Below are 12,969 nucleotides of genomic sequence, written 5' to 3'. Positions count from 1 at the left end.
AAAGGTCATAGGTACCGATAATTATCATTCATCAATTTTATCGGTAAATTTTGGTGAACGTTGTGAAAATAATAATTCAAAATCAATTTAACATTTAAATCGAAAACTCATTCTGATGAAAAATATTGAAATGACAATTCTGCAACTCATTAATGGATGTAGCGGTACTTTCAGATATGTAAATAAAGTTACATAAAAGTTAAAATACTGTTTGTGCTTTTGTTGCAAGTACATCTTAAATATCAGTATACACAAACCAGAATTTGCATTTCTTGTATACTTTATTGTTAAAATGTAGACGAACATTTGTCATTTACTTGATTGTATACACTACTAATAGGGTAAATACAGTACTAATAGGATAAATACAGTACTAATAGGGTAAATACAGTACTAATAGGGTAAATACAGTACTAATAGGGTAAATACTGTACTAATAGGATAAATACAGTACTAATAGGGTAAATACTGTACTAATAGGATAAATACAGTACTAATAGGGTAAATACAGTACTAATAGGGTAAATACAGTACTAATAGGGTAAATACTGTACTAATAGGATAAATACTGTACTAATAGGGTAAATACAGTACAAATAGGGTAAATACAGTACTAATAGGGTAAATACACTACTAATAGGGTAAATACAGTACAAATAGGGTAAATACTGTACTAATAGGGTAAATACAGTACTAATAGGTAAATACACTACTAATAGGGTAAATATAGTACTAATAGGGTAAATACAGTACTAATAGGGTAAATAAGTACTAATAGGGTAAATACAGTACTAATAGGGTAAATACAGTACTAATAGGGTAAATACAGTACAAATAGGGTAAATACAGTACTAATAGGGTAAATACAGTACTGATAGGGTAAATAAGTACTAATAGGGTAAATACAGTACTAATAGGGTAAACACAGTACTAATAGGATAAATACAGTACTAATAGGGTAAATACTGTACTAATAGGGTAAATACACTACTAATAGGGTAAATACAGTACAAATAGGGTAAATACTGTACTAATAGGGTAAATACAGTACTAATAGGTAAATACACTACTAATAGGGTAAATATAGTACTAATAGGGTAAATACAGTACAAATAGGGTAAATACAGTACTAATAGGGTAAATACAGTACTAATAGGGTAAATACAGTACGAATAGGGTAAATACAGTACTAATAGGGTAAATAAGTACGAATAGGGTAAATACAGTATGAATAGGGTAAATACAGTACTAATAGGATAAATACAGTACTAAATACAGTACTAATAGGGTAAATACAGTACTAATAGGGTAAATACAGTACTAATAGGGTAAATACAGTACGAATAAGGTAAATACAGTACTAATAGGGTAAATACAGTACTAATAGGGTAAATACAGTACTAATAGGGTAAATACAGTACGAATAGGGTAAATACAGTACTAATAGGATAAATACAGTACTAAATACAGTACTAATAGGGTAAATAAGTACGAATAGGGTAAATACAGTACGAATAGGGTAAATACAGTACTAATAGGATAAATACAGTACTAATAGGGTAAATACAGTACTAATAGGGTAAATACAGTACTAATAGGGTAAATACAGTATACACCAATAAGTGCCATTGAAGATAGAAGCTTTAAATTGGCAAAGTTTAACTTTATACTAAATATCACAGAGTTATACCATGCTATATAACAATTTCTGACGTCTATATTTAAGCTGGTGTCATAAATACAAAAGCAATCAAAACCCAACTGTAGAGGGAGATGTAGCAGATGTATTGCACTGTATTGCTTATCAATATTTGATTTATTGGGTTACTTTGATGTGATTGTAGTTTGTCGTGCTGGTACATGGGGTGAAGGTTGCAAGGAATCCTGTCAGTGTGGTCTCAATACTGTGTGTAACCCTATCACTGGAGAGTGCCAATGCAAGCCTGGATATCGTGGGAAAAACTGTGATAAAGGTGATAATTATATTACTACTTACTAGTTTTTGTGTTTTTTCTTTAATGTCACTCTTCAAATTACTAGTCCCAACAATGCCCCCACTTGCTGCCAAATAAAGTTTAAATTTCCAATTTAGGTGGGAGATATTCTTTTGTGTTGCATAAGGTGAAATATATACAAAATTCTTGTTTTTGCAATCTTTTGTTAATTTATTGTGTGTGTTTCAGATTGCCATTCTGATCACTATGGTAACAACTGCCAATTGAGATGTGAATGTGAAAATGGTGGTCATTGTGATTCAATAACAGGAGAATGTACTTGTCTTCCTGGGTGGATTGGACCAAAATGCAATAAAGGTAAATGTAACTGAATTTGAATTGTACATTAACTTAAAGGTAACACATACTGGTACATACACATGACCTTTTAGATGTGAACTTTTACAATAGTTATTATTTCTTTAAAAAAAATACCAATATTTCTTTTTGGAAACAGTTTAGCATATCAAAATATTATATTACTGTGAATGCAGTAATTATTCACTGGGTTTTAATTTCACTGAAAAATAGAATTCATTCAAAAATAATCTGCATGAACATGTAAAATAACAATAAAACTCTTTTCTGACAAACTTGTGCAATTGCAATAAAAACCTACATTTCTATAAATTCTTATGTAAATTAGTTAATTAGTGGAAGAACTCACTAGTGTTCATTTCAGACTGTGTTCAGCTTCTTTGTTTGCAAGGAATGTAATACATGTATAGTGTGATTGAATGCAGCAATAAAGTTGTTATTTTAACTTACACATCTAAATAACTGAAGCATTTTTCATCTATCTTTCCATTTGAAGCCATTGTATTGTATTGTCTTTCAGCATGTCCTGACGGACGATATGGTCTCAATTGTAATAACAAATGTGAGTGTGTTAACGGTGGTATTTGTGATGAACAGACTGGTAAATGTACATGTCCATCAGGGTTTATGGGAATATTCTGTGATAACGGTAAGTAACAAGACTTGTAAACTGTACCTGTTCAATTTTAGTTATTTATTAATTCAAATGAAGTTTATTTTTTTAAATTAGTAAAATAAAATTCACATTTTATAACAAATTAAGTGAAAAACATTTTCAGGGCCACAACATTTCATTTTGTGCCACAATTTTATATTTTCTCACAAATAAACTCAACTCAACTGTTTAGCTCCGCTGTCGACTTTGTCGAGCGGAGCTTATCATATGAGTGATTGTCCGTCGTCGTCCGTGTCAATGTTTTACTTTTTCGAATTCTTCTTGAAAACTACAAGCCTGAATGCTTTGATACTTGATGTACATGTACCTTGGGCAGACCTTTCTTAGATTTGTTCATTTCATGATGTTATCTTCAATTCTCTAATTTTGGTGAATATTTTTGTCATTTTTTGTAAAAAGTGATATTTTTGACCTCTTGTTCAAAACAGCAAGTCCGATTGCTTTGATACTATACATATTTTTCATTTTCTAATGATGTCTTCAGTTCTTTAATTGAAATGTGCATTGCTAACAGCGGAGTTATCTCAGCTGAGAGGCTGCTTGTTATACCTAGCTACTATTATAAAACCACCCTGTTAGACTGGTACACTGGTGGCAACTATCAACATTCAGAGAGAACTTACTTCCACAGATAACTTGAATCTTATCAAACTAGAAATTGTACCTCAAGTATATTTTATTATAGTTAAATAACAAATACTGATTTGTTAATAATTGATATCGAAAACTACTAGAAATATTCAAATTTAATATCAACCAATTAATTCTTCAAGAACAAATAAGTGTTAATCGACCGACAGACCAACATTTATATTTTATTATTCTATATTTCTATAGAGTGTCCACTTGGTATGTATGGTGAAAGGTGTCTGAAACAAAAGTTTTGTCGTAACAATGGTATCTTAGATATGGAGTCAGGTGTGTGCAAATGCAGTCTGGGATGGACTGGACCGACTTGTGAACAAGGTAGGGAAATCAGGATTGGGGTAAAGTAGGATAATTATTGAGGCCAATATGTCAAAAAGGCCATATGTCTATAAAAAAACAGATTTTGTTTGCACATAAAAATAAAATTGACATTTATTTGTTTTCAGAATGTTTGCGCGGTTACTATGGTGCTAATTGTCAGTTAGAATGCGTATGTGAAAATGGTGGAAGATGTGATAGGGTATCTGGATGTTGTGATTGTCAACCTGGTTACTATGGGCAACAGTGTGAATATGGTGAGTAACATTTTGTACATTTCTTGTTTTTCTAATGAATTTTAATATTGTTATTATTCCAAAGTCTACTTTTGACATTTGGGTTATTACATGAACTATGATGGGCCTAGATAGAAAGTAGAACAGTTCTAGTAAAAATAATGAAATACAAATGTAAGACCTTTCATGGAAGAAATATGGTGTCTGTGGCAAAATAATAAATTCTTTTTTTCTTTAGTTTATCTTGTTGCATGGTCTTTACTAACATGCCATGATGCACAGTTTTAAAACCTAAACATTGCACATGTCCTGGGCTCACAGTCATAACAGTACTTTATTATTACAAAAAACCTTAAGAATGAATGAAACATATTATTATGACAACTGTTTGAATTTACTAGCTTAATAAGCATTAACATATATAGTCGTCAGCCACAGTACCCATCTGTTTTAAAGTGATGTGGTAATGCCATATGATAGCTTAGATCAAGTTCAGTCCAGGAAGCAATTTTGTCTGTATCACAACAGGTGGCAAAATTGTGTCGAAAAACTGAAACATTCATTTACATTGATCAATGTGGAGTGTATACACATGTATCGGTAAATGTGCTTTATATATGTAAACATTTGTTGTTGTATGGGCATGCACACTTATAAAGACAGGGTTACTTTAAAACTCTATTGTACATGAACAAATCTGACATTTCCAGGGTTTAGAATCAAATGAGTGATATCATTAATCTTTGTAGCGCAAATCTTGAGACTTTCTCAAACCTTTGAATCATCATAAAAAAGCAAGGATTCTTAACAGCAAGAATAAAACAATTTGTTGTATTATCCTCTCTCCTCATAGAATTTTATTGTTATGGCTGTCTGAATATATATTGTATCCTAGCAACCAGACAACTCAAAACTCATCTTTTACCACATAGAGGAAATAAATTTGTGACAGGTTGGTTTCCAGAAACAATTAATGTGAATATTTTTGTATTTTTAGAATGTCCGGAGGGATATTATGGTTCCTACTGCCGTAATCGATGTGATTGCAAGAATGGTGCTAAATGTGACCCCCAAACTGGTCAGTGTCTCTGCAAACCTGGCTGGAAAGGAGACCGTTGTGCAAAACGTAAGTATAGTTAACCATATTTGAGACATTGAATGATTGAGTTAACCAACCAAGACATTGAGCACTTGAGTCATTGAGTTAACCGTCTTTAAGACATTGAAAACTTGAGTCATTGAGTTAACCGTCTTTAATACATTGAGCACTTGAGTCATTGAGTTAACTATCTTTAAGACATTGAAAACTTGAGTCATTGAGTTAACCGTCTTTAAGACATTGAGCACCTGATTCATTGAGTTAACCATCTTTATGACATTGAGCACCTGATTCATTGAGTTAACCATCTTTAAGACATTGAAAACTTGAGTCATTGAGTTAACCATCTTTAAGACATTGAGCACCTGATTCATTGAGTTAACCGTCTTTAAGACATTAAGCACTTCAGTCATTGAGTTAGCTGTCTTTAAGACATTGAAAACTTGAGTCATTGAGTTAACCGTCTTTAAGACATTGAAAACTTGAGTCATTGAGTTAACCGTCTTTAAGACCTTGAGCCCCTGATTCATTGAGTTAACCGTCTTTAAGACATTGAGCACCTGATTCATTGAGTTAACCGTCTTTAAGACATTGAAAACTTGAGTCATTGAGTTAACCGTCTTTAAGACATTGAGCACCTGATTCATTGAGTTAACTGTCTTTAAGACATTGAAAACTTGAGTCATTGAGTTAACTGTCTTTAAGACATTGAAAACTTGAGTCATTGAGTTAACCGTCTTTAAGACATTGAGCACCTGATTCATTGAGTTAACTGTCTTTAAGACATTGAAAACTTGAGTCATTGAGTTAACTGTCTTTAAGACATTGAAAACTTGAGTCATTGAGTTAACTGTCTTTAAGACATTGAAAACTTGAGTCATTGAGTTAACCGTCTTTAAGACATTGAGCACTTGAGTCATTGAGTTAACTGTCTTTAAGACATTGAAAACTTGAGTCATTGAGTTAACCGTCTTTAAGACATTGAAAACTTGAGTCATTGAGTTAACCGTCTTTAAGACATTGAAAACTTGAGTCATTGAGTTAACCGTCTTTAAGACATTGAAAACTTGAGTCATTGAGTTAACCATCTTTAAGACATTGAGCACCTGATTCATTGAGTTAACCGTCTTTAAGACATTAAGCACTTCAGTCATTGAGTTAACTGTCTTTAAGACATTGTAAACTTGAGTCATTGAGTTAACCGTCTTTAAGACATTGAAAACTTGAGTCATTGAGTTAACCGTCTTTAAGACCTTGAGCCCCTGATTCATTGAGTTAACCGTCTTTAAGACATTGAGCACCTGATTCATTGAGTTAACCGTCTTTAAGACATTGAAAACTTGAGTCATTGAGTTAACCGTCTTTAAGACATTGAGCACCTGATTCATTGAGTTAACTGTCTTTAAGACATTGAAAACTTGAGTCATTGAGTTAACCGTCTTTAAGACATTGAGCACTTGAGTCATTGAGTTAACTGTCTTTAAGACATTGAAAACTTGAGTCATTGAGTTAACCGTCTTTAAGACATTGAGCACTTGAGTCATTGAGTTAACTGTCTTTAAGACATTGAAAACTTGAGTCATTGAGTTAACCGTCTTTAATACATTGAGCACCTGATTCATTGAGTTAACTGTCTTTAAGTCATTGAAAACTTGAGTCATTGAGTTAACTATCTTTAAGACATTGAAAACTTGAGTCATTGAGTTAACCGTCTTTAAGACATTGAGCACCTGATTCATTGAGTTAACCATCTTTATGACATTGAGCACCTGATTCATTGAGTTAACCATCTTTAAGACATTGAAAACTTGAGTCATTGAGTTAACCATCTTTAAGACATTGAGCACCTGATTCATTGAGTTAACCGTCTTTAAGACATTAAGCACTTCAGTCATTGAGTTAGCTGTCTTTAAGACATTGAAAACTTGAGTCATTGAGTTAACCGTCTTTAAGACATTGAAAACTTGAGTCATTGAGTTAACCGTCTTTAAGACCTTGAGCCCCTGATTCATTGAGTTAACCGTCTTTAAGACATTGAGCACCTGATTCATTGAGTTAACCGTCTTTAAGACATTGAAAACTTGAGTCATTGAGTTAACCGTCTTTAAGACATTGAGCACCTGATTCATTGAGTTAACTGTCTTTAAGACATTGAAAACTTGAGTCATTGAGTTAACTGTCTTTAAGACATTGAAAACTTGAGTCATTGAGTTAACCGTCTTTAAGACATTGAGCACCTGATTCATTGAGTTAACTGTCTTTAAGACATTGAAAACTTGAGTCATTGAGTTAACTGTCTTTAAGACATTGAAAACTTGAGTCATTGAGTTAACTGTCTTTAAGACATTGAAAACTTGAGTCATTGAGTTAACCGTCTTTAAGACATTGAGCACTTGAGTCATTGAGTTAACTGTCTTTAAGACATTGAAAACTTGAGTCATTGAGTTAACCGTCTTTAAGACATTGAAAACTTGAGTCATTGAGTTAACCGTCTTTAAGACATTGAAAACTTGAGTCATTGAGTTAACCGTCTTTAAGACATTGAAAACTTGAGTCATTGAGTTAACCATCTTTAAGACATTGAGCACCTGATTCATTGAGTTAACCGTCTTTAAGACATTAAGCACTTCAGTCATTGAGTTAACTGTCTTTAAGACATTGTAAACTTGAGTCATTGAGTTAACCGTCTTTAAGACATTGAAAACTTGAGTCATTGAGTTAACCGTCTTTAAGACCTTGAGCCCCTGATTCATTGAGTTAACCGTCTTTAAGACATTGAGCACCTGATTCATTGAGTTAACCGTCTTTAAGACATTGAAAACTTGAGTCATTGAGTTAACCGTCTTTAAGACATTGAGCACCTGATTCATTGAGTTAACTGTCTTTAAGACATTGAAAACTTGAGTCATTGAGTTAACCGTCTTTAAGACATTGAGCACTTGAGTCATTGAGTTAACTGTCTTTAAGACATTGAAAACTTGAGTCATTGAGTTAACCGTCTTTAAGACATTGAGCACTTGAGTCATTGAGTTAACTGTCTTTAAGACATTGAAAACTTGAGTCATTGAGTTAACCGTCTTTAATACATTGAGCACCTGATTCATTGAGTTAACTGTCTTTAAGTCATTGAAAACTTGAGTCATTGAGTTAACTATCTTTAAGACATTGAAAACTTGAGTCATTGAGTTAACCGTCTTTAAGACATTGAGCACCTGATTCATTGAGTTAACCATCTTTATGACATTGAGCACCTGATTCATTGAGTTAACCATCTTTAAGACATTGAAAACTTGAGTCATTGAGTTAACCATCTTTAAGACATTGAGCACCTGATTCATTGAGTTAACCGTCTTTAAGACATTAAGCACTTCAGTCATTGAGTTAGCTGTCTTTAAGACATTGAAAACTTGAGTCATTGAGTTAACCGTCTTTAAGACATTGAAAACTTGAGTCATTGAGTTAACCGTCTTTAAGACCTTGAGCCCCTGATTCATTGAGTTAACCGTCTTTAAGACATTGAGCACCTGATTCATTGAGTTAACCGTCTTTAAGACATTGAAAACTTGAGTCATTGAGTTAACCGTCTTTAAGACATTGAGCACCTGATTCATTGAGTTAACTGTCTTTAAGACATTGAAAACTTGAGTCATTGAGTTAACTGTCTTTAAGACATTGAAAACTTGAGTCATTGAGTTAACCGTCTTTAAGACATTGAGCACCTGATTCATTGAGTTAACTGTCTTTAAGACATTGAAAACTTGAGTCATTGAGTTAACTGTCTTTAAGACATTGAAAACTTGAGTCATTGAGTTAACTGTCTTTAAGACATTGAAAACTTGAGTCATTGAGTTAACCGTCTTTAAGACATTGAGCACTTGAGTCATTGAGTTAACTGTCTTTAAGACATTGAAAACTTGAGTCATTGAGTTAACCGTCTTTAAGACATTGAAAACTTGAGTCATTGAGTTAACCGTCTTTAAGACATTAAACTTGAGTCATTGAGTTAACCGTCTTTAAGACATTGAAAACTTGAGTCATTGAGTTAACCGTCTTTAAGACCTTGAGCCCCTGATTCATTGAGTTAACCGTCTTTAAGACATTGAGCACCTGATTCATTGAGTTAACCGTCTTTAAGACATTGAAAACTTGAGTCATTGAGTTAACCGTCTTTAAGACATTGAGCACCTGATTCATTGAGTTAACTGTCTTTAAGACATTGAAAACTTGAGTCATTGAGTTAACCGTCTTTAAGACATTGAGCACTTGAGTCATTGAGTTAACTGTCTTTAAGACATTGAAAACTTGAGTCATTGAGTTAACCGTCTTTAAGACATTGAGCACTTGAGTCATTGAGTTAACTGTCTTTAAGACATTGAAAACTTGAGTCATTGAGTTAACCGTCTTTAAGACATTGAAAACTTGAGTCATTGAGTTAACCGTCTTTAAGACATTGAAAACTTGAGTCATTGAGTTAACCGTCTTTAAGACATTGAAAACTTGAGTCATTGAGTTAACCATCTTTAAGACATTGAGCACCTGATTCATTGAGTTAACCGTCTTTAAGACATTAAGCACTTCAGTCATTGAGTTAACTGTCTTTAAGACATTGTAAACTTGAGTCATTGAGTTAACCGTCTTTAAGACATTGAAAACTTGAGTCATTGAGTTAACCGTCTTTAAGACCTTGAGCCCCTGATTCATTGAGTTAACCGTCTTTAAGACATTGAGCACCTGATTCATTGAGTTAACCGTCTTTAAGACATTGAAAACTTGAGTCATTGAGTTAACCGTCTTTAAGACATTGAGCACCTGATTCATTGAGTTAACTGTCTTTAAGACATTGAAAACTTGAGTCATTGAGTTAACCGTCTTTAAGACATTGAGCACTTGAGTCATTGAGTTAACTGTCTTTAAGACATTGAAAACTTGAGTCATTGAGTTAACCGTCTTTAAGACATTGAGCACCTGATTCATTGAGTTAACCGTCTTTAAGACATTGAAAACTTGAGTCATTGAGTTAATCGTCTTTAAGACATTGAAAACTTGAGTCATTGAGTTAACCGTCTTTAAGACATTGAGCACCTGATTCATTGAGTTAACCGTCTTTAAGACATTGAAAACTTGAGTCATTGAGTTAATCGTCTTTAAGACATTGAAAACTTGAGTCATTGAGTTAACCGTCTTTAAGACATTGAGCACCTGATTCATTGAGTTAATCATTTTTAAGTCATTGAACCATTATGAGCTTTTAGGGAACTTAATCTACTGAAGTACTAAAATTTGAATATTATTTATTCTCAGCTTGTTCTGTTGGTTTCCATGGTGCTAATTGTTTAAAAGAATGTAGTTGTTTTAATCAGTCACTATGTAATGCTGTGACAGGAAAGTGTCATTGTCCGCCTGGATTTACAGGAGACACATGCATAGAAGGTATGTAAGTTTATTTACTTGGTATTGTAAAAATAGCGATTTTTGAAAACTATTGGGATAAGTTTCTCAAGAAATGAGAAATACACAAAAGAATGCTATTTCATGGTGCCATTGGACATTAACTCTGTTTGAGCATTTTTCAGCATTCCTAGACATCATGCTTTATTTTATATCTGGCATCTGCAATTACCAGTAGCGATGCTTAGAGCAGAATTGTTATTAAATACTATAAAATCATTTATTTTCACTGTCAATTAATTTACTATTTTGATGTTTTGAACAATTTCACTGGAATTTCATTTAAGTTCAAAAACTTGGCAGGGAAACAATGAGTTTTTATTGTTATTCTACTTGGATTTAATTTAGTAAAATTCACTTCAATATCGAGGAAAATAGCAAAATTAAAAACAAGTGAATAATTAATACAGGTACATTGCATAGCACTTTTATATGGTGAGCGCAATAGCAATTTGTGCAAAGAAAATAATTATATATTCGATGTACCTATGTCTGTCTGTCTGTCTGTCTGTCTGTCTGTCTGTCTGTCTGTCTGTCTGTCTGTCAGGAAAATCACATTCACTCAATAGACCAGGCTGGGAAGTTTTGAGACTGTTCATTGGTTTACTATGTAAGATCATGAAGCTATTGTCCCATGTCACCATGATATACTGGTAGCATAATTTTGTGTATTTCTCGTATTTTGAGAAACTCATCCTAATATTTTTCAAAAATTGCTATTTTTACAATAAGTACCCCATAATTAAAAAATTTTGATTTTTTCACCATGCTACAACTTGAGATATGGCATAATATCTCTATCATAGCAACCTATGGTGAATGCTTATAATACTGACAAAATGGCCACTATTTGTCAATACAACCATCATTTTCTTGAAAATTAAGTTGGAGATCACAAACTTTTTTTAATACAATATCCTTATAATGCCCGGATGTACAATTTATTGGAAAATTAATAAATTCTGGGTATTTGAAATCATAACTAGGCTTCTACCTTAAATCTTACCTTAAAGTGTTTGACTGCTCCATAGAAATGCATGGTCATTTTTTGTGTGCCATTGTATTTTCTGAGCAAGCATAATAATATGAATGACTGTTGTCTGAAAGGAATGAATCCTTGTTTATCCAGACAGGTCTATAGAGGGAGCTGTTGTCTGAAAGGAATGAATCCTTGTTTATCCAGACAGGTCTATAGAGGGAGCTGTTGCAGAATCTTCACTTATCACATTACTGTATTAACAATTATGACTCTGTATTGTATGTAGCTTGCTCTGCTGGTAAATATGGTCCTGATTGTTTATACAATTGTGAATGTACAAATGGTGCTACATGTGATCCCCACAATGGTGCTTGTATCTGTAGAAACCAATGGATTGGTGCTACTTGTGAACAAGGTAAGTGATATGAACTTTACAACAAGCAGTGGTCTATGAACAAGGTAAATCCCACAATGCATGGTGCTTGTATCTGTAGAAACCAATGGATTGGTGCTACTTGTGAACAAGGTAAGTGATATGAACTTTACAACAAGCAGTGGTCTATGAACAAGGTAAATCCCACAATGCATGGTGCTTGTATCTGTAGAAACCAATGGATTGGTGCTACTTGTGAACAAGGTAAGTGATATGAACTTTACAACAAGCAGTGGTCTATGAACAAGGTAAATCCCACAATGCATGGTGCTTGTATCTGTAGAAACCAATGGATTGGTGCTACTTGTGAACAAGGTAAGTGATATGAACTTTACAACAAGCAGTGGTCTATGAACAAGGTAAATCCCACAATGCATGGTGCTTGTATCTGTAGAAACCAATGGATTGGTGCTACTTGTGAACAAGGTAAGTGATATGAACTTTACAACAAGCAGTGGTCTATGAACAAGGTAAATCCCACAATGGTGCTTGTATCTGTAGAAACCAATGGATTGGTGCTACTTCTGAACAAGGTAAGTGATATGAACTTTACAACAAGCAGTGGTCCATGAACAAGGTAAATCCCACAATGCATGGTGCTTGTATCTGTAGAAACCAATGGATTGGTGCTACTTGTGAACAAGGTAAGTGATATGAACTTTACAACAAGCAGTGGTCTATGAACAAGGTAAATCCCACAATGCATGGTGCTTGTATCTGTAGAAACCAATGGATTGGTGCTACTTCTGAACAAGGTAAGTGATATGAACTTTACAACAAGCAGTGGTCTATGAACAAGGTAAATCCCACAATGGTGCTT

At 33.4% G+C, this 12,969-nt stretch overlaps 1 protein-coding gene across 1 annotated transcript in view; it reads left to right on the top strand.

Moving 5' to 3' along the window:
* LOC100370489 (uncharacterized) overlaps positions 1 to 12,969 on the top strand; it is a 117,124-nt gene that overhangs the window by 98,965 nt on the left and 5,190 nt on the right. Inside the window, exons 30-37 of the mRNA XM_085508631.1 lie at positions 1,845 to 1,973; positions 2,184 to 2,312; positions 2,833 to 2,961; positions 3,826 to 3,954; positions 4,083 to 4,211; positions 5,188 to 5,316; positions 10,591 to 10,719; positions 12,003 to 12,131. Of these exons, the coding sequence (XP_085364757.1) occupies positions 1,845 to 1,973; positions 2,184 to 2,312; positions 2,833 to 2,961; positions 3,826 to 3,954; positions 4,083 to 4,211; positions 5,188 to 5,316; positions 10,591 to 10,719; positions 12,003 to 12,131 (1,032 nt within the window). The remainder of the gene's footprint in view (positions 1 to 1,844; positions 1,974 to 2,183; positions 2,313 to 2,832; positions 2,962 to 3,825; positions 3,955 to 4,082; positions 4,212 to 5,187; positions 5,317 to 10,590; positions 10,720 to 12,002; positions 12,132 to 12,969) is intronic.

Source organism: Saccoglossus kowalevskii, chromosome 15, assembly GCF_978046115.1.
Source record: "Saccoglossus kowalevskii chromosome 15, keSacKowa6.1, whole genome shotgun sequence".
In the NCBI taxonomy this organism is placed as follows: Eukaryota; Metazoa; Hemichordata; class Enteropneusta; family Harrimaniidae; genus Saccoglossus; species Saccoglossus kowalevskii.
The sequence above is the reverse complement of the archived record's forward strand: the minus strand, read 5'-3'. Positions and strand labels throughout refer to the sequence as shown.